The sequence below is a fragment of the Emys orbicularis genome, chromosome 17 (assembly GCF_028017835.1).
Source record: "Emys orbicularis isolate rEmyOrb1 chromosome 17, rEmyOrb1.hap1, whole genome shotgun sequence".
NCBI classification, from domain to species: Eukaryota; Metazoa; Chordata; order Testudines; family Emydidae; genus Emys; species Emys orbicularis.
Window position 1 is genome coordinate 22,646,043 of NC_088699.1, and position 22,187 is coordinate 22,668,229.

The 22,187-nt window shown below is 52.7% G+C and overlaps 1 protein-coding gene across 1 annotated transcript in view; it reads left to right on the forward strand.

Moving 5' to 3' along the window:
• The window catches only part of HIP1 (huntingtin interacting protein 1), a 132,504-nt gene that overhangs the window by 72,903 nt on the left and 37,414 nt on the right, over nucleotides 1-22,187 (forward strand). Inside the window, exons 2-5 of the mRNA XM_065418527.1 lie at nucleotides 11,161-11,224; nucleotides 15,070-15,212; nucleotides 16,416-16,472; nucleotides 21,226-21,306. Coding sequence (XP_065274599.1) covers nucleotides 11,161-11,224; nucleotides 15,070-15,212; nucleotides 16,416-16,472; nucleotides 21,226-21,306 — 345 coding nt within the window. The remainder of the gene's footprint in view (nucleotides 1-11,160; nucleotides 11,225-15,069; nucleotides 15,213-16,415; nucleotides 16,473-21,225; nucleotides 21,307-22,187) is intronic.

The following is a 22,187-nucleotide window of genomic DNA, read 5'->3' on the forward strand; positions in this document are numbered from 1 at the left end:
CTAATAAAAGCGCTGAGCAGCTCCAGTTCCATCCCAGTTCTGAGGGGCCTGTGAGCACTTAGAAAGACTTGGGCTTCCCAGACGCCAGCACAAATGCTCCTCCGCATTAATGTCTAGTATTTAACAGCCCGGTCAGGAGAGATGCTCTCCCCAGGGAGCTCGGTCTAACAGTCAGTCTGACACACATTTGGAGTTGCCCTGGAGAGTGAAGCATCTTCTAGCAACTAGGACAGGATTAAAACTGGAGCAAGGAGCTTCCTGGTCCACAGAGCTAGGCAGGGAACTCTCCCAGAATGGAAGCAGTGGCGGTGAAGGGAGGCAGCAGGAGCAGCTGTACATCAATGAGCAAAGCCAGGCACCTTTCTGCCACTCCCGAAAATGAAGGCAGTGGAGCAGGCATCCCTTCATCATTCTTAGGAAAAGGTGCTACTATGCGGGGGATTTATTCATGGTCTGGCAGTGCCTGAAATAGCCACCTGCTCTTTGCAGTGTGGTAGCTTGCAATTGAAATGTGCTCCCCCTTGATGGCTGGCTGATGGCCTGTCAGTCAGGGAGTTGGACGAAAGGCTGTGTGTCTAGTGAGAGGAGGCTTATTTTGCTTTTAAGACCGAACAAGATCTGCTATGAGATACCTCAGCCTTTTTTGACCTAGTTTTGCAGCACTAATCACTAGGGCTAGTTTTGTACCACTGTTGCTAGCCGTGAGCACGGTGCTATCCTTGGGCTACATCCTTTGAGATGCCCCGTCTGCCTGCTCCATAGCTAGCAACTCCAGCCCCTTTGCCTTCTCACTGCAAGTGCCACACAACATTGTCCAGACAGGAAGCCTGTGGCAGTTAGGTGCACTTTGGTCCTGTGGGCAGACAGCATTTTGAAATGCGTGTGCCTCTTGAACTTGGGTGGCTGAAATAAAACCGCTCTCCTCCCAAGCTCTGTATCCTGAGATGTCCTCCCCATGGTCTGGTGGTGGTGCTTTGAGTTGGGATAAATTCTTTGCAAAACTGGCAAATGCAGCTTTGTCGCTTCCCCACAACATTCAGCTCATACCTCCTGCCAAGTGTCTGGCTTTGGAACTCTCCGAGGAGGTAGCTGGAGTCTAGAAGGGAAGTACTGAGAAGAGATGAATACTAGTAACATCCAGTGGTTTTGAGGGCCTCTGAATGCATTTGGCATCGAGTTGGGATGCTGTGCTGAATGGGAAACCCACAGTGTGTACAGGAGACAGCTGCAGTGAAAGAGCAAATGTAGCCACAGCCTGACTGAAAGGTGCAGAATGCGTAAAGCCCGACGCACCAAACCTCGTGACTCCGTAGATAATTAAAGGCAGAGGGTATGTACCTCATAGGCTTCAGCTTCACCTGAAGGTCAAGGTTCCACCAGCTTTGTATTGCCTTACAGGATGTAATTGACTGCTTCTGCCGATGTTGGCCCTGTCTCTTTCTCCAGACTGAAGGCCTTTGCCTGCTCTGGACCAGTCTGGCCGATTGTCTCGGTCTCACCCAGAAATTAGGTCTCTGGAGGCGAGATGATAGAAGTATGTAAAATAACAAAGGCCACATCATGGACCTTGCTCTGAAGCCTCAAATGCTGGTCGCTGCCAGAGCATCGCTGGTCGTGCTGTGTTCAAACATCAGAGCTGCCAATCGGCGTTGTCCTCCTGCAGCAGGTTTGTTAGGAGTCACTTCAGAGGCTCCTGGTTCCCCTCCAGGAGCTCTGTTGGAAGGTGCTGGAATTATATGAACTTCTATTTGTTACCTTGCTTCTGTGAATCGGGGCCAGGGGGGGGGAGGGAGAAGTTGCATGTGGTGTCACTTCAGGGTGGAGGTGAGTTGCCAGTTCTGCGTTGTCTTCCCTATATTGTTGATCTGTTCGGGGATCTTACTTTAAAGGAAAATTCTTCCTTACTTTAACAGGAAAACCCAGTGGGAACCAGCCCTGGAACTTTTAGCTTGGAATTTAGCTTCCAATTTGGCCGAGGGACACTTGTCATGCTGTAGGAATGGATGGCTGAGGTGCCTTAGTGAGGCACAAGATGGGAGGAATTTGGGAGGCACCGATTCCCCCTCTCACTTTTCTCCACACATCAGCAGACTGGAGAGGCCAGTGCTCCAGGGACTTCAGTCTGTGAGCTTGTACCAGCTGTGGCCTTGGGGCTTTGCCAAGAGATTTGATGGGGGTGTGACTGTGCAGAACTCTGTCTGCACTTAGTGGACAGTTCCTGTGCCCTGCTGCCCCTAGGAATACACTCAGCATTTTCTTCAGTAGAGACACTATTTTGGGGGGATGTGGGAGGGGCTGGTGGGATAAAGCGTGCCTTCCTGTGTGTTGCTGCCGATAATTGCCTCTCCGGAACCAGCTTCATACAGAGCTGCTGGAGCAGGAAGTGCTTTACAATGCTGCTCTTTCAGGGAGCGTTGAAAGGTCCCAGCCCCTTGCGGCTCCAGGAAACTCTTGGCCTTAAGAATGCCGAGTCCCATGCATGTTCTTCCTTAACCTTCCGGGAAAGAGCGCGCCTCTTGAACTGCCTTGGAGGCGAGAAAAGGAGGCTCCCTGTGCCCCAGATTCCCTGGCTTTTGCTTTCCGCAACACGCAGCCAGAGAGACCTCATTCACCAAAGCACAGCTGCACCGAGGAGTCCCTTTAGGCAAAGCTCTTTCAAAGTGATACTGTGTCTGTCAGCTGTGCTTGTGGCCTCAGTCAGCCAGGAGCCCTAACTAGCAGCATCACGCTCTCCAGCCACTGCTATTTGTGTTGCTGAGGAAATGAAAAAGGGTGCGCTGAACTGAGGTGGTGGCTGGACAGCTTCATACTTAATCCCACTGGGTCAGATAGAAATGTACAGTACCCTAGATTTCCGTGCTCCAAGCAGCCCTAGTTCATAGTGCCTCCTATCGGATCAGGTGGCAGGATCGGGGAAGGGGGTGTTTTGGCACAGCATTTAAATGACAAAGCCTGGTATGATTTTCCTTAAAACTTGCAGCCAACAGTAGCACATTGGCAACAGTGAGATTACAGTACTGGGGTCTGGATGCTGCAATCAGGGTTGAGATTTCACTCTAAACTCTATTTTCAGGTACTTGATTATTACCTTTTGGTCTGAAATTTCTCCTGCTCCTCCTCAGCCCAGTTTGAACTATTTTTGGGGGAGGGAATGTGAAGAAACTCTGTTCAGCCATATTTGAGTTAGTGGAGCAGCTCTCTAACCCACGCCCCTCTGGTCCTACACTCTGCCTTCTCCCCTCTTCAATACTTCTCTCCCACCTGCACTGAATGCCTTTTTATCACGCTGCCCTCTACAGTTAAAGCACCATCCTCTTCCTGGGTGACATCTGTCCTTGTCCCGTTGGGAGTCAGTGGGAGCTGCAGGTCCTCCTCACCTTTGGAAATCTGACTATTTATTTAGGTGCCTAGATATGGATTTATGAACCTCGCTTTAGGTTGACAAAAGCCAGCCAGTAACACTTGCAGCTCAGAGCTTGGAATGAATGTGAAGTTTAATGATCACACAATTAGATAAAGGACCTTGTCTGTCTATTTGAATTAACCCAACTAAAACCCTGGGCACACTCTTACCTCACACTTCGGGGAAACATAGAGTGTGATCCACTCTTGCTGGCCCATCTCTGATTTGATTGGACAGCCTTAGATTTCACACTCCAGTGGTCAGACCCAAACACCGGCTACCTTCCTTTGCGAAGTTGGTTTTATTTTCCTTATTCGTCTTCGTGTTTTAAAAAAGAGAGAGTGAGCAAAGTAAATACAAAAGCAGTGAATGTGAGGCTGGAACAGTCAGGTTGAAATTTCACATGCACTGAAGTCCGTTTCCTGCAGTGACAGTGTACGCACGTGAAGTCTTCTGCTGCTAAACGTAAAGCTCAGATCCTAGTGCTGGTGTTAAATGCAGGCTGTGAGCTGTCTGGGAAGGACCCTGTGTGCCCCTTGTACCAGTGCAGGAGATACCTCTCCTGAGCTGCATGAGCTAATCCCTCACACTTAGTGTTGCATTACCTGTAGTTCTTGCAGTTAATTGCTTTCTATAAATACAAGTTAGATGCGTGGAAAGGGAAGAACGGTGTTTTAAAGGTGTCCCTTGACTCCAGCTGGACCCCGCTACCTATGCTCTTCTTCCTCGGGGCATAAGCTGACTGCAAACTGAGCAGCCTAGGAGGAAGTTTCCCCTACAGCCAGGTTATTCCATAATTGTCCACTGCAGGGTTTCTTTCAGCTGCCCCTAAAGCATCTGGTGCTGCTGGCCACTATCACAATCCGGATACTGAGCTAGGGGGGCCCCTGGTATGATCCAGTTTGGTGGCTCCTATGCTGACTAGTTCCTCCCATCACCTGTCTACTGAACTGCTCCAGAGGGAGCTCAGTGTAGTTTAAGCGTGTTGACAGTGAGCCACGCTGAAAGATGCTCAAGGGAGGATTGGGTGGGTAGGCTATGAGGGGAGGCAGAAGGGAACAGTCACCACACGGTAAAGGGCAAGGCATCCCTGGAGCCGGGCAGGTGCCTCTGAAGGATGTCTGAGTGGCTGCCCAGGTCCCACAAATGCTGCAGGTTTAAAGGCACCCTAAACATTTTGACAATGTATTGCATGGGGGAATTGGATGACATTCTGCGACCTGAGTTCTACAGGAGGTCAGAAGAGAGGATCTAATGATCCCTTCTGGTCTTAAAATCTACGAATCCGTGAATCTGTACTACCTTAAAAATCCTAAGCACCCTTTCTCCCAGGCTGGCTTGCTTGTCCTCCCTCGCTGAGGAGAACAGTCCTGATGAGCCACAGTTCACCTATGAGTGCATTATATGAGACGCAAGAGGGAGAGAACCTTTGCACAGTGGTGGGGTGGGGGGCATTTCAACCCTAAAAGGAATTCCTTTGCAGTATTTGAGTAACTGTAAACTGTGGGTTAGACTGGAAACTGCTTCTCAGCTTTGACTGGAGTTTTTGCTACCTGTAAATGCTAGGCTGTTGCAAGGGGCAGAGAGATGTTTGCTGTGAGCAGCACTTGGCCGGTGCTTGTGCAGAAGGGTCTGTATGTCTGCTGTGCCTTGGGACATATGTTTTGTGTAAGTGCTAAAGCCCCCAGTGCACTCTCCTCAGTCCTTTTCTGTTGTGATGAAGCCACAGTGGGGCCATCCTGAGACTGATGATGTTAGTAACATGTGGGGAGGATTGTAAGTACATCAGGCATTAGGAGGGAATTAGTCCCACCACTTTAATTGGCGGAGTCGATAATTATCTCCTGACTGTGCTGAGCCAGCCTGTTTCTCCCATTAATGTACCGTGAGGTTAATGGAGGACAAATTTCGGCTGCTAGGTAAGAGATTGAAGTCCAGGACCTCCATGGTAGCATTTTCTGAAATGCTTCCAGCGCCACACGCAGGGCCAGTTAGGCAAACTGCAGGGTCTCAATGCAAGGATGAGACGATGGTGTAAGGGGGAGGGGTTTAGATTTATTAGGAACTGGGGAAACTTGTGGGAAAGGGGGAGCTTATACAGGAAGGATGGGCTCCACCTAAACCAAAATGGAACCGGATTAATGGCAGTTAAAATTAAAAAGGTCAGAGAGCAATTTTTAAACTAGGGCTGGGGGAAAGCTGACAGATGCGGAGGAGCACGTGGTTCGGACAGAGACATCCCTTAGGGGAGGATCTATTAATGGAGATTATCTATGTCCTAGTAAGGAGGAGAGGATGGAAGATGATAAAATATGGGTAGGATGTGATGAGAAACAGTCAAATGAAAGAGTCCCACTCAATTACATCACAACATGTTAGACAGCTAAAAAGTGACAAGTTTTTAAAATGCTTATATACAAAGGCTAGAAGACTAAATAATAAGCTAGGTGAACTAGAGGGCCTCATATTAAATGAGGATATTGATATAATAGGCATCACAGAAACTTGGTGGAATGAGGAATATCAATGGGACACGGTAATACCAGGGTACAAAATATATCGGAAGCACAGAACAGGTCGTGCGGAGGGGGTGGCACTATATGTGAAAGAAAGCGTAGAATCAAACAAAGTAAAAATCTTAAATGAAGCAAACTGTACCATGAAATCTCTCTGGATAGTAATTCCATGCTTGGATAATAAGAATATAGCAGTAGGGATATATTACTGAGCACCTGGCCAGGATGGTGATAGTGACTATGAAATGCTCAGGGAGATTAGAGAGGCTATAAAAATAAAAACATCAATAATAATGGGGGATTTCAACTCTCCCCATATGGACTGGGTACAGTCACCTCAGGACGGGATGCTGAGGTAAACTTTCTTGACACCTTAAATGACTGCTTCTTGGAGCAGCTAGTCCTGGACCCACCAGAGGTGAGGCAATTCTTGATTTAGTCCTAAGTGGAGCACAGGATCAGGTCCAAGAGGTGAATGTAGCTAGACCGCTTGGTAATAGTGACTATAATATAATTAAATTTAACATCCCTGTGGCAGGGAAAACACCACAGCAGCCCAACACTGTAGCATTTAATTTCAGAAAGGGGAACTACACAAAAATGAGGAAGTTTGTTAAATAGAAATTAAAAGGTGCAGTGCCAAAATCCCTGCAAGCTGCATGGAATGTTTTTAAAGACACCATAACAGAGGCTCAAAGTATAACCCAAATTAAACAACATCGTCAGAGAACCAAAAAAGTGCCTCTGTAGCTAAACAAGCATGTAAAAGAAGCAGTGAGAGACAAAAAGGCATCCTTTAAAAAGTGGAAGTTATATCTTATAAACTCTGGCAAATGAAGTGCAAAAATATAATTAGGAAGACCAAAAAAGAATTTGAAGAACAGCTAGCCAAAGACTCAAAAAGTAATAGCAAAAAAATTTGTAAGTACATCAGAAGCAGGAAGCCTGCTAAACAGCCCAGTGGGGCCACTTGATGATTGAGACTCTAAAGGAGCGCTCAAGGACGATAAGGCCATTGCGGAGAAACTACGTGAATTTTTTGCATTGGTCTTCACGGCTGAGGATGTGAGGGAGATTCCTAAACCTGAGCCATTCTTTCTAGGTGACAAATCTGAGGAACTGTCCCAGATTGAGGTATCATTAGAGGAGATTTTGGAACAAATTGATAAATTAAGCAGTAATAAGTCACCAGGACCGGATGGTATTGACCCAAGAGTTCTGAAGGAGCTCAAATGTGAAATTGCAGAACTACTAATTGTAGTCTGTAACCTACCATTTAAATCAGCTTCTGTACCAAATGGCTGGAGGATAGCTAAGGTGATGCCAATTTTTAAAAAGGGCTCCAGAGGTGATCCCGAAAATTACAGGCTGGTGAGCCTGACTTCAGTACCAGGCAAACTGGTTGAAACTATAGTAAAGAACAAAATTGTCAGACACATAGATGAACATAATTTGTTGAGAAAAAGTCAACATGGTTTTTGTAACGGGAAATTATGCCTCACCAATCTACTAGAATTCTTTGAGGGGGTCAACAAGCATGTGGACAAGGGGGATTCAGTGGATATAGTGTACTTAGATTTTCAGAAAGCCTTTGACAAGGTCCTTCACCAAAGGCTCTTAAGCAAAGTAAGCTGTCATGGGATAAGAGGGAAGGTTCTCTCATGGATCGGTAACTGGTTAAAAGACAGGAAACAAAAGGTAGGAATAAATGGTCAGTTTTCAGAATGGAGAGAGGTAAATAGTGGTGTCCCCCAGGGGTCTGTACTGGGCCCAGTCCTATTCAACATATTCATAAATGATCTGGAAAAAGGTGTAAACAGTGAGGTGGCAAAATTTGCAGATGATACAAAACTACTCAAGATAGTTAAGTCCCAGGCAGACTGCGAAGAGCTACAAAGGGATCTCACAAAACTGGGTGACTAGGCAACAAAATGGCAGATGAAATTCAATGTTGATAAATGCAAAGTAATGCACATTGGAAAACATAATCCCAACTATACATAGGAAATGATGGCATCTAAATTAGCTGTTACCCCTCAAGAAAGAGATCTTGGAGTCACTGTGGATAGTTCTCTGAGAACATCCACTCAATGTGCAGCGGCAGCCAAAAAAGCGAACAGAATGTTGGGAATCCTTAAGAAAGGGATAGATAATAAGACAGAAAATATCATATTGCCTCTATATAAATCCATGGTTCGCCCACATCTTGAATACTGCGTGCAGATGTGGTCACCCCATCTCAAAAAAGATATATTGGACTTGGAAAAGGTTCAGAAAAGGGCAATAAAAATGATTAGGGATATGGAACAGCTTCCGTATGAGGCGAGATTAATAAGACTGAGCAGGGATAAGGACCCGGGGTCCTGACGCCGAGGTTCACTATAATACTTCTCACTACCACAGCTGAGCAGGTGTTTAGTCCCCTCCTCGAACTCTCTGGAAGCAGATCCTCCCAGGGTTCGCAGGCTGATCTTGCCTATTATGTCATTGAGAACCTCCCCTTCCCTGGGGGTGGGCTCAGGATGCTATGGGCACCCCCAGGCTAGAGTGAACTCTGCACTGCACTCCCTGGTCCTGCGAGGGAGGACCTACTGTAGCTATTGTTGGAGAGGCAAGTACCAAGGCAGCTCCTCTGTGTGTGTTCCCCGAGCGCTGTCACTGCTGCGGGAGAGCACTGTGCCCTGCCCTGCACGGTTCCTGCTGGGCTGTGGAGCAGATCCTTCTTGCTAGCGTATGCGCAGCGCGCCTCAGGATTCGTCACCGAATTTGGTCCACTGGTTGGATCACTAGCTTTCCTGGCTTGGGCTGGGTACTGGTGGGGAGTACGGCATGAACGCTGATCCATGGCGAGCAGATTTACCCATGCTTAGCAGTGTGGGCAGGCACTAGCTCTTCAGGCAGCCTGTGGTTTGGAGACCACACTGAGCAGAGCTGAGCTGGCGCTGTTGAACTGACAGGGATGCTGCTGTGTCGGGGGACAGCTGAATCCAGAAGGAATCTGCCCCTCTCCCCGTCGTTTCACTGTCTGTACCTGGGGAGGGATGTAAAATCCCGTCCGTGCTGCCCGTTTGGTACAGCGCTAGGACTGTGCTGTGCCCCGGTGGGTGCATCCGCCCAGCACAAGCTGCGTCCCGTTAGCGGGCAGGGATGGGCAGGCCCAAGCAGTGCCTTGGCCCAATTCCTCAAGGCTGGTGTGGTCACTGGGGAGAAGCACTGCCTTGTATGGGTGGAAGCTCTCCCAAGGTGGGGGAGTTTCTTCTGGCAGCTGGGGCTGCGAGGAGGGCAGGGCTAGAGCAGGGAGCTGCCACCTTATCCTGTTTAAATCCCTCCTGTAAAGCTCACCTCCCCCGACAGATCACTCCAGTCGGGCCTTGGTTGGGCGTGTGGCAAACTGAGACCTCAGCTTTGCTGCCAAACTCCACTGGGCTGATCACAACCGCAGCCTCCTGCCTCACCCCCTTGCCAGATTCCCCTGGGGGTTGTGGCCTGTCTGCCATGCAGATTGGCTTATTCATCACGTCTGTACAGCCTCTAGCACAGTGGGGCTCTGGTCCTCGATTGGGGTTCCCAAGCATTACCGTAATATAACTGATGGGAGGCAGGGGGAAGCGTGTGGCAGGCATGTCAGAGAGCCCCAGCTGCCCCTAATGGCCATTACCCTGCCAGGCTCAGGGGCTGCTCCCCAGGGCCGGTCAGCAAGCCCTCCCTCCCACAGCTAGGGGACAGGGCAGTGAAACTGATTTGTGGAGACTCCGGAGGGAGCCAACAAAGGGTTGAGCCAAAGCTGGATCTGGGCTCTTGGGCTCTGGAAGGCAGCAGCAGAGGATCAAGGACTAGCTCAGTCCCCTGTGGAAGGCCCAAAGAGGGAAAGCGGGGGAAGGGTGTAAATGCTCGGGAGGATCTGCCCAGACTACGTGAGAGGGTGAAAGCAGGAGAGATGGGACCGTGTGAAGGAAAGAGGAACGTGGATTGACTAACCAAACCCATTCCTCTGGCAGGAGGGGTTCCCTCTTCATCTCCTCAGGGAGCAGTGGGAGCCCTGCCCCTGGAGTGGAATCGATCCCTGAGAGACAGAGCACTGGGGCTAAGTGGGACCTGCCAGATCTCTGCTCTCTGAGTCCCCTGCCCTGGGGACCCCTTGTTGGACTGGGTCTGGCTCAGACTTCAAAGCACTGCCCTGTCTTGGTTTTGTGTGCAGGGCTCTTCCTCACCACAGGGGCAGGGAGTTTTCAGATTTAGAAGTGGAGGAGCCCAGCAGGCTGTGAGCCAAGCCGTGGGTTGCGTGGCTCTCTGAGCTTAGAGGAGTGTGGCGGATCAGGAGGAGGGTGTCAGACAGACAGGTGGCCCCTGCTGCTGCTCCCTCTCCTTCCCTTGAGTCTCCCTGTTTTGGGGATTGCCCCAGGCGCCAGGTGAGCAGTGTGTGGAGGAGGGGACTTTGCCCAGTGGTTTGGGGGTTTATCTGCTTCCCTGTGCAGGCTTGGGTGGAAGCTGAGCGACAGCATCACCATTGGCTCCCCTCCTTGCCCCTCTTTGGGGAAGGTTAACGGGGTGGTTCCTGCCCTGCCTCATCTCCCAGTGCATAGTGGACAACCCGTGGCCAGGAGCTGGGTTCTCTCCTCCATCCCTGCCCCGGGCTCCATTACCCCACTTTTGCATTTTGAAGCTTACGTTGCCAGCACTAGAGAACTAGCCTGTCTCCTCCCCAATGTGCCAGGGGATCCGAGGGCTGGGTTCCCTGGGTGCCCAACCTGGACTAGGACTGGGCCCTTGCTATCCTGGGCAGCTGCCCTCTGCATTTGGCACCAACAGCATGGTGACTCCCAGCCCCAACATGAGCCAGAGCCCGCTGGCTCCATGACCGTTGTCCCAGGGCAGGGAAGTGGGTCTGACTCTGGCTTCATTTCCCTTTGCCCTTCCCTTGCCGGAGAGGGGCAGGTTTGGGGGATTATTCTTTGTAGTCTCTGCTTAATTGCCTCGTTATTGTGCTGAGCAAATGAATCCTGGCATCAGCTGAGCGTGGCCGCTCCTAGAAATGCATTTGGGAGTTGGTAGAGTCCAGCTGGCATGGGAGAGCGGCCGCGTCCAGAGACAGGCGCCTGGATCGATACCAGCCATCAACAGGTGCAGGAAGCAAAGGGAGCTGTGTACGTGGCTGTGGGAGGATTTGAATCAGCCTGTGACCCTGACCACCCCCCATGCCCTTCACAGCTAATGCTCACATACCCCTTTTCTGTTTTTCAGACCGTCAGCATCAATAAGGCCATTAACACACAGGAAGTGGCTGTCAAGGAGAAGCACGCCAGAAATATCCTTTTCAGAGTTGGCGGCAGGACAAGCGAGCGTGGGAGTCGACTGGAGACTGGCTGGAAGGCAGGTGGAGGTACAGGTGTGGAAGTGGGCAGAGAGCAGCCATCATAGCAAGAGCCCCTCATGGATTGGCGGCGACCGACGTCGCGGGGTTCCCCTCTGCTGAATGGAGGGCTTAGAGCCCAAATCCCACTGGGATCCCCTCTGCCCAGCAGGAGGAAGAGTGGGATTCCTGAAGGGAAGCGTCCGAGTGGGCAAGGGAGGGTGGTGGTGAGTGATTCTGGCACGGCACTACCCTTTCTCTCCCGGTGCTGTAGCCTTGCTCTGAGCAGGTCTGTGCCCGCTGCTGCTTGGAGTTGTGTCCATGCTTGGTGCTTCCACCACTGACATCCCCCCCGGAGCTGCCCCAATGGTAGCAATGGTGGGAAATGTTAGCGTGGAAAGGCCTAGCCAGGCAGAGGGGCCGGAGCTGCAAGGGGGAGGGTGTTGCCATTCCTCGCTGGTTACCGCCACCCTACTGAGCTTTAGTGTGGTTATAAATACCAGGTGTGCTTAAGCTGAACGGCCCAAAGGTCTGAATAGTGAAGATCCCGCTGAAGAAGAACGTATTTTGGCAGCTCTGCAGCTGACCGGGAGCCAGGAACGTGCAGCAGGTGCAGCCTCCAAATCACTCCACTTTGTAGGAAGAACTGGGGAGCGTTTTGCTTTCTGAACCCATGGGGTTCTGCATCGCCCAGCTCCCAGCTCCAGGGCCAGGCAAGTGGGGGCGGGAGAGAGTCCAGCCTAGAGGCTCTGGGGACTGGTGGATCCTCTGAGAGCTGTCGCTGAAGCTCCTGGGCCATTGCTGTCAACGCATGGAAGGGTTCAGGACAAGTGATACCTGCCAGTGCTGGGAATGGGGAGCTGGAGAGACCAGGGCCCCAGACCAGCCTGGACTCAGTGACAGACCGAATTCTCCTAGGCGCTCTGGGGACTCCGCCTCAGTGTGGGTGTGGGGGGGATCTTCCTGAGGGGGTCTCTTTGGAGGGGAGAGGGCGTGGTGCTGGAAGGGGGTCTGCTTGGTTTGAACCCCCATGGCACAGTGTGTCCCTGGCCTGAGGCAGTGATTTGGGAACGGCCCGTCGCCTCTCCCTCGCTGGGAAAGAGCAGCACGTCCCCAGCCGTTTGAAGTTCTCTGCTGCCTAGCTGAGGCTTGAGCTCTGGGCTGCAGGTTGGCTGTCTGGTATGGGGGAGCTCAGCTGGTGGGGGGGATGCTCATTCCACCTTCTTGAAGAGAAACAAGCTCCAGCGGCTTACAGGAGCAGCCGCCTTGATTTATCTGACGGTGGAATGTCTGTTGCAGCGTCCTTCCAGGCTAGCATTCTGCATGGGGCCCTTTTGTTTTTGTCTCAGGCCTGTTTTCAATGGGAAAGCTGTTAGTGCACGGGGATCCCAGGCCTGGAGATAAAGCTCCGCTGCAGTCCTGTTGGCTGTTAGCTTCTTGATGCAGCAGGCTACCTGCCACGCCGATCCCCTTTCTGCATTCCTAGTCTATAGCAAGAGTTAGCGTGGCTGTTCTGCTCCCCAAAGCATTATGCAGGGGTCTGTAGAAAACAGCCCTGCGCCGGCCTCATGTGACAGGACCTAGATGGCCTGTAGGCAGAGCTCTCGAGTGTACCAGATTTAGGGGGACATTCTGTATTTCCACTTTATCGGGATGCCTGATCCACTGCCCACTGAGGTGGGCAATGAGAAACTGCTTCACCTCCCCTGCAGAACAGCTGTAGTCAAGGGAGATCCTGAGTTCAAGCCTCATCTCTTCCATGCACTACTACTTCTACTTCTGTGCATTTCCTACCCAGGCTTCAGCCCCCTGCCTTATGAGACCGACAAGTATCAGCCTGTAAAAGGGTTTGCGCCGGGGCTCAACCCTTCAGGACAGGAGGGGAGCCACACCGGCTCCCTACTTCACGAATTAAACAGTCAGCTAGCTCCGGGCTCAGGCCCTCTGGTCCAGGGGGGCTGAGTACGCCACAGTCAGAGAACCCAGGCCCTCTGGCGCAGGGCTGGGCGAGCAAGTAGTTTGGGGGCCCAGGCCCTCTGATGCAGGGGCTGAGCACAGACAGTCAATAAGCTCAGGCCCTTTGTAGCAGGGGCTGAGCACAACAGTCAATTAGCTCAGGCCCTTGGGAGCAGGGGCTGAGCACAACAGTTAATTAGCTCAGGCCCTTGGGAGCAGGGGCTGAGCACAAGCAGTCAATAAGCTCAGGCCCTTTGGAGCAGGGGCTGAGCACAAGTAGGTAAGGGGCTCAGGTCCCTACCTGAGCGTTGGGTGAGGGGGAAGCCTGCCACCCGTGAGTGCGGGTGGCAGGGGGGGACACAGGCCCACCCACTCCACTGTGTCCCAGCCCGGGGCCCTAGCAGCGATTAGTGTCGCTGCCGGTCAGTGGGGTATCCTGACCGAAACACACTGCCATGGGCTCACAGGCCTCTGTAGCCTGACTGGGGTCAGCTACCCCCGGGCTACTTCCATTATCCCCCTCGGGGCCTACCTCGTCTGTGGCACCAGGTGCGGTCCAGTCCATCAGTGGAGCCTCCTCTTAGCCGGGGCTTGGTGGCAGATCCGGTAGCTCTGTAGGGAAATCCGGCCCCTGGCCCTCGGGCGGCTCCTCCGGATAACAGCAGGGCTGCAAGGGTTCTGGCGGGGCCTCCCCTTCGGGGTTGCTGTGGGGGAGTTCCAAGGGCGTCTCCCAGCGACGGGAGCGGACGGGCTCCGGCGGCTCCTCCTCGTAATGAGCTCTGGGCAGCTCCGGCCAGCTAGGGCATCCACCTCGGGCCTCCGAGGTATCCTGGCGGGGAGCTCCCGACCGCATGTCTGCTCCCTGCGGTGGCCGGGGCCTGACTGAGCTCTGGCTGCCGGCCTTTATACTTCCTGTCCCGCCCCGTGACTTCCGGGGGGCGGGGACAGGCGGCGGTGGCTCCGCCCACTTGGGTGCTTGCGCCGGGGCTCCCTCTTCAGGACAGGAGGGGAGCCACACCGACTCACTACACAGCCCCTCCCAATTTGACTAAGAAATTGCACAAGGTCACTGGAGGTAGAACTGGTGTGGACCCTAGATCTTTAATCTAGCACACCCAAATTTCAGCCACTCAGCCATGCTGCCTTTAGACTGACTGTGCCCAGTCTGTGTGCTTGGCTGTCCTAGCTGCAGCTACCCTTCTGTCCTCCCTGAGCCAGGAATCAAACCCAGGAATCGTGGCGTCCTCCCCCGCCCTTTTGCTCTAGCAAATAGTTGAGTAATCCACTGGCCGTGTGTGTCACATTCTCCCTCTAGTGGCTGGTCCACACAGAGGGGAGCAGCTGCTGCTTTAGCTCAGCGGTCTGGGCTGGGGATCTGAAGGCCCAGGACGGATGAGGGGCAGAAGGTGCATAGCAGATGTGTTCTGGGCAGTTCCAGTGACAGCTGGGGAAGAAAGCAGCCAGGAGAGAGGAAGAGCAGCCGCTGGTTCCAGCAGCTCTGCTGGCTGGTTCTGATTTGGAAGCACATTGTTGGCTGGCGCCCTGAAAGGATCCTGCTTCCTTTCCCCAGCACAGCGGGGCCTGTGCACTCCAGGTACCTAGTGCCTTTTGCTGATGCATGCTGGTTGTCTCATTGCGTGGGTAGAAACCTCTCCGCAGGAGGGGAGTTCCCAGTTGCTCTCTACCACTTCGCACTGCCTTTGGGATCCAGAACAGGGTGAGGGGATAACTTGGGAACAGCCAGCAAGCCTCACTGTCTCTGAGCGATTGTGGTTTGTGGGTGTCCCTGTCACTTCTGTGCACTCCGAGCTAAGGGATTGGCTTTTCCTTAGCCCGCCTCTCACCATGCATCCTGGGAACCCACCACGAGAAAGGAGCTCAGACCTTCTGGTCCGTCGTGAACCGACTCCCCCTCTCCAGCAACGCCGTGCTCTGTTGGAAGTTCTGCCACGTGTTCCACAAGCTCCTCCGCGATGGACACCCAAATGTACGTGCACGGCCGTGTCGCTAATAGTGCCAGATGGGGGGCGGCACAGGAGAGGAATACTGTGAATGCCTCAAGTCCTTTCAGCCCCTATTGGGCCAGGAATAGGAAGACCTGAGAGGCCACCTAAGTGTTGCCAACTCTTGTGACTTTTATTGTGGGCTTTGCAATATTTTGGTGTTTTTCTTAAGGCCCCAGCTCCTGGAGTCCTGTGACTATGTGAGAATCTCAGCTTGCATTTAAAAAAAAAAAATACCGGTTGCAGAGCAAAGCACAAATCCTAAAGGTCCCAAAGCCGGGAAGGTCCATAAAAACACCAACCATTTATTATTAAAAAATATTGTGATTTTAAGCTGTTCTCATGATTTGTGTCCTCCTGGAGTTGCCAATGTGCACTCGTCACTGGAAAGTGGGGGGAGTGAGGGGTGATGAACAGGGTGGGAATATGTCGGCATTTATTGCCTCTGTTCCCCCCACCCCCAGCTTTCTAGCCTGCCCCACATCATATCTGTTTCCCACCCCTACTTCCTTAAAGAGTCTGATGAGCCCCAGCCTGTCTGTCCTGCTGTGCCGTGGCCCCTGCGCGCTCCTGGGTGCTGTCAAGCCCAGCTCTGCAGAAGACCAATGGCAAGAGTAGAAAGGGTTAATGCATCACCGCCCCCCCCCCCATCCAAAAGCTGAGCCCTGGGAAGGGAGACAAGTATTCACCCCAGGACTAACCCTGCAGCCCTCACCATTCCCTGCCAGTCAGCCAGCGCTCCGCTCATCCCCATTCTCTCCTCTCCTCTCCTCTCTGCTAGAGGCCTAGGAAACCCACTCCCTCTGCCATGTGGATTTAAACAGCAGTAATGCTGTGCCTCCCTCCCCCTTCCGTCAGAGAGCCTCAATCCAGTTACAGTCAGGGACAAATTAAGCCCTGTATGAGGTGGGTAAGACGGGATGGTCCTTTCCACTGTACAGATGGGGAAACCGAGGCACAGAATATCACTGACTTGCCAATGATGACACAACTAGTCTGGGACAGAGCTGGGACTAGAACCCAGGAGTCCTGATCCTCATTTCTTGCTCTAATCACAAGATCAAACTTGCCCCACTAGCTAGAGCTTTCCCCTCTAGGGCCAGGAGCCTGTGAACGTGGCTGGCTCTCTGGCAGCTTCTGTGCCCCTTCTTTGCTCTCCAATGGCCTCCTCTCAATTTCCCTTCCAGGTCCTGAAAGACTCTGTGAGGTACAAGAACGAGCTGAACGACATGAGCAGGATGTGGGTGAGTGGCTGGCTTGCCGTGGGGGAATTTCCTGCTGGACGCCAACTGGCGCTCATGCTGGGAGGTGGTGCTAGTAAGTGCTGCGCCTCTTAAGGGAAGAACAGCAGTCCCTGGTGATGGTTTGCCAGGTACTTTGTCCATGGAGCAATAGGCAGAGCCTGACTGAAGCTAGGCAGACAGCTGCCTTCCTCCTTCCCCTGCCCTAAGGCTACCCAGAGCGTGTCTCTCCCCCAGCTGCAAGCGGTGGAAGCCTGTATCACAGAGAAGCAGTTTCAAGCTGAAGCTAGCTCCCCGTTGTCAGCGTCTCCCCCCAGAGAGACCAGGCTCGGGATCGTTGTGCCCTTGGTGTCGCGTCTCGAGGAAGCGGGGTGGAAACCAGAGATGTACAGTCAGCGCTGTTTGGAAATCAGAGCTCTGCTTGACTTTCTAAAATCTTGGCTCCTCGTTGCTCCAGAATGGCTTGGCCTAGAAATGCCAGATCTGTCTGCCTGGGTTGGCCTTGCTGAGAGGAGGGACCCAGCCTGAGAGATTGCATTGAGCTGAGTTTATTATGAAGAACATTTCTAACAGAGCTCCTGCTGCTAGGCCCCAGCAAGTGGAAAGGTGGCGAGGCTGGCCTCCAAGAAGGGGGTTGGAGAGTGGCAGGGTCACAAGTGCAGCTGGAGTAGCCCGGAGCCTGAGCTTGCCCATATCATGTGGAGGAGCGCAGGGAGCCCCAGCAGCCTAGTGGAGATGGGGACATGCAGTGGGGCAGGTGAGAGAGGCCGTGGCAGGTGGGGAGTGCAGGGAAAGGCCTGGGGTTTAAAATGTTCAGTGTGGATAGATGCCTCTTCCCCTGAACCATTGCCCTATACGCTGTCCACTAAGCCGATATGCTGCCCAGGGGCCTTCATGCACACCTCCCCTGGGCTTGCGAACGTCTGGCCAAGGGAAATCCTTTGAGGAGCCTCACAAAATCTGTAAAAAATCCTAAATGGAGCAGAGCTCCTCTCCTGCAGAGGTCAGACAGAAACTCAGGGTGAGCTGTGGGAGCTCATTTGAAATAGGTGGGGGCAGTACAAGAAATTCATAAACAAAAACCACGTGAAAGGCGAGTTATGGTTGAAAGTTAGTTTCGCTGGAGTCCAGCGAACACCCATAATATTACCCTGGCTTCACAAAAACACCCCAGCCCCTTCTCCACCCAGACGCTAGACAGGCTGGATGCTAGCAGCTAAAGGACCTGGCCACCCAGTTCTTTACTCTTTGTCCTTCACATTGTCCACCCAGCCTTAACTTTGCCTCCTGATGCACTGGGCAAAAATATACACAGAGGTCAAGATGACACAATTGTATAATCCCAATTCTCATTCCCGGGATCCATGTCCAGTCAGTTCACCCTGGAAAAGGGGTGAGTTTTGACTCTACACAGGGTGTGGACTGTTTTTGTTGGAGGAGGCTGGGAAAGGCACCAGCTCATTCTTAATACGTGAATGGCGATTATTTTGGTTTGACATATTCCTGATGTATCTGCTAGCGGTTTTCAGTCTCTCCTGAGTGACTGTGAAGGCAGGAGCGTCTCTGTCTCGAGACCCCCTGTCTCGTTGGGGACAGTATGGGTGTTTTCCCATTTGGGGTGGGGGCGGGGGTTCCCTAATAATCAGTTACAAAAGATTCCAATCCCAACAGCTAATTTCACACAACACAGAGTTTTGAGAGGGTAAGGGTCCATACTCACAACCTAAGGTGCTTTGTGAAGGCCAAATATGGCCACTGGGCATTCTGTTACCTGGCAGAAAACAAGTAAAACCCAACCAGCAACTGGGGGGAACCTATTGACTTCAGTAATGGCTCTTTGCACAGGGGGCTGCATGAACAGAGCCCTATGGAAGTCAGTGGGGCTCCACAAAGGCACAGGTGTCAGCCCCATAGGCGCTATTGCAGGACTGGGGCCCAGTACACTAGCCATGGTGCCTGCTGTTGGTGTAAGGGCTGAGATGGGACCTGTTTAGAATGAGCCATGCTTGCCCTGCAGCCCCCTCTAGCCACATCACAAGGAGTGTGTTGTCCGGTTGGATGTGGTTCAAAGCTGATGTGGGCAGATCAGGAGCCCTGTAGCAAACACAATTGGTTGTGCAGGATCCCCTTTGGGAGGGGGCGGCGTTAGGAGATTCCCCTCCCCACTGCTGAGTACAGTTATTTAATATCGTAAGATCTCCTCGGTACCTGAGCCAGGGTGGCAGGAGAGCCCACTGGGCTGCTGCCAGTTCCATAGCAGCTTGTGGAGTTCCACCACCAACCGTCCAAGCGAATCTGGCAGACGAGATTTCAGAGGGAAGACCAAGGAGCTACGTGAGCAGGTGCTGAGCCAACTGACGCCATGAAAATGCCTGTGGTTGACTTGGGATATGAAGCAGAACTGTCAGGAGAATGAAAAGCAACAAGCAGGATCCACACACTGCAGCCAGAGAGAGCAATAGGCGCCTGGGGCAGAGGCAGCCCTGTCTTAGGCTCTGTCTGGGAAGTCCTTGTCATCAGCAACACCCAGTTCTTTTGGCAGCTTTGCCTATACCATGCTTTAGAGAAATGGGCTGCAGCTAGATGAACACTCTCTTTCCACAGACCAGGGATGAATTCACTTGTTGCTAATAGACTAAACCTGTCCCCACAAAGGCTCCTGGGTGCTGTACGGTACGTCAAATAAGAAATTCACTAAGTAACAAAAATAGTTCTCTGTGATTCTGCTATAACCTCCCTCCCCCTCGCCCCCAACCCCAGCACCCTCTGTGCAGAATGGGGAGCTGGAGCTGGGAGAGGTTAAGTGGCTGTCATTAAAATGAGTCCAACAGGAAGGATTACGAATTCCGAAAAGAGGCAAATGAATTGGCAGCGTGCACACCCAGACAGACGTGCAGGCAGTGTCCTACGTGCCCAGGCGCACAGACACACACACAACTTTTTGTCTTGCTTTGGGTTCCGCTCTGTCCTTCGACAGGTTCCATTCATTGGGGTTTTCCCTTCTGGTCCCAGGGATGTGTTTGTATGATGCTAACCAGCGGGCAGCAGATTTCGTGTGCTCCCAGCACATCTCTGCTGGCCCTCCCTCTCCACACCACGCCCAAGCAACACCAGTGACTCCTCTCAGCTGGGGCAGAATTTGGCACCTGTCCTTTTTCTTTGATTGCAAATACTTTCCCATCCCCCTCCTTGGGCAGTAGGCATTATGCACTCGCTGCCTGCTTTGGTTAGCATTAAACCAGCCCTGTGCAAGTTGCTGCCATTGGAAACAGGTGAGTTGCCATCTTGTCTCTGTGTAAGTTCAGCCATTTGTTCCCTGCCCACACCTGTGAGCCTTGTGCCTCTAGGTAGCTATGGAACCCCTTGAAATGGTGGAGTATAGCACTGCTAGGGAACCAAGCGGTGGGGTTAGCCCAGAAGCAACAGATGCTCAAAGGGGGCCCACTGTGAACTGTAACCTGGCAGGCTGGGGGGCCACCTGCTCTCAGAGCTAAGCATGCACGTAGGGCCAGAGCCAGTCTCAGATGCTCCAACTCACTTCAGTGGCAGAATTTTGCATTCAGTATGAACTGTTAAAATAAATAAAAATCTAGGGTATTTCAACCCCCTCCCCTGTACCGAGGTGGTGGTTAAACCCCAGCTCTGCAGAAGCAGGAGACTTACAATTGCAACGCTGGTACCAAGGCCAGCTAGTCTGGTTAGGGATTCTGCCAGTCCAGCAGCTAACTTGGCTGAGTGTCCCAGTTATTGGCTGAATAATGCTTCATGCAGAAGGGGGCCATGCCAGTTAGTCTCTGATTGAATACATCTGCTGCACACCTCACCCTGAGACCCCCCCAGAGGCTGCCTGAGCCGGTTCACCCTGATTTTTAAACATGGTATCAAGATCTTCAGGGATATGTTGGGGGTAGAGGTCAGATATCAGAGCCTAACTCTTCTGAGCCTTATCATGCCATAGTCCAGGGTATCTACAAAGGTGACAACAGCCCACTTGCCAAGATGCATCCCAGCTTGTGGGTAATGTTCTCCTAGTGGATGGGAGGATATTCCGGATCAGTGATGTGTGGTCTGGTGTATGCCACGTGCTGTAAAGATTCATTCCCTCCTTGCTGTGAGGTTTCCCCCCCCTTCCCTGGGGTTTTTAACAACATGCTGATCAGTCTGTCTAGCAGACCGAGATGAGCATGGTATAAGGACCAATCCTTTTGGCTTGGTCTGGCACTGTCAGCGATTGTGTTGCATGCAGCGACCTGGCTAGCTTGGGAAACAATGGGGGAAATGCTATTGTGTGTGTCCAGTACTGAAACAGCAGCAGCCCTGCTCGGCGGGCAGCCAGTAGAGCCCAGGAGCTGGGAGCAAAGGGACCTTGTCCTGCAGCGAGTGCCTCGGGAAACAGGGAGCCCTGGGAACGCAGAATGTGGGCTGCAGATAGTTATTTAATGGTGTCGAAAGATTAGTGACTTGAAATGTGCAACGTACGTAAATACAGGGGGTGACGCACCCAGTGGCTGAGCCAAGTGAGCCGTTTGTGTACTGGGGCGAATAAACAAACCCAAACAAGAGGGACGACAGGAATGTATAAAGCACAGGGGGAGATTTTGTAGGCCTGAGTCCTAAAGGCGTCATGCGAATGCAGAAGCTGCCGGCCTCTCCAGTAGGGAAGGTGCAAACCTCAGCATCCCAGAGCAGCCGGGGGCAGGCTTCTCACCAGCATCAGACCCTGGTGCCTCATTTTCTGCTTTCTTCTGTTCCACAGAGTCATCTGAGTGAGGGCTACGGGCAGCTGTGCAGCATCTACCTCAAACTGCTGAGAACCAAAATGGAGTTCCATACGAAAGTAAGGCCGCTTCTCGTCCCCGCCTCCTTTCTTCCCTCCTCCCCTCCAAAGAGACCAGGCTCTTCCCACCCACATCTGATCCATTGATTTAGTTAGGGATTGGTCCTGCTTTGAGCAGGGGGTTGGACTAGATGACCTCCTGAGGTCCCTTCCAACCCTGATATTCTATGATCCATTCCAGGAAGCTGAGGTCTGGTGATGGGGTCTCCTGCAGCTCCACCCGTTCAGTCCCCCAGGGGTACATTCTCCTCTGTGAGCTAGGCTGGGAAGCAGAATTATCACTCTGGAGACATCTAGGCTGCACGCTAAGCCTGGGTCTGTGGGCTCAGTGCTTCCGTCCGCCCGGCAGTGGAAATGTGGGTTTACGATTGCTAGGCCCCGGTCACACAGCCGTGTCCAGACTGCACCACGCAGACCTGCTGACTCGGGTCTGCAGCCTGAGCACAATGACAGGGCTTGGTCCTGAGCCTCAGTGGGGCTCGGGGTCTCACCCACCCCTTAGCGGGGTCCTAGGCCCTGGGTCCTGAGCGCTTGCTGGCCTGAGTCAGACTGATCTGTGTGTGCACGTAAGGGGGGCTTGGGCTCAAACCTGAGCCAGAGCCTGGGCTTAATGTGCCGTGTAGACGCACCTTCAGTGCCCCTTGTGTCACATGCTTCCAGCCAGCTGGTTGTGCTGGCAGGACACAGAACTAATGTCAGGACTGAGCTCTGGAGATCCCAGGAGTGACCCGTTCACTAACCTCCCACCCAGGAGGCCTAGAGCTGGTCGTTGCCACCCCTTGAATTAGCACTGCATTGCTGCTGGGAGGCTTGTGTGCCCCCCACCCCACCACCTTGGCAGCATCTCTCCCACTGCTGGACGTGGCGCTCTGGCTGGGCCC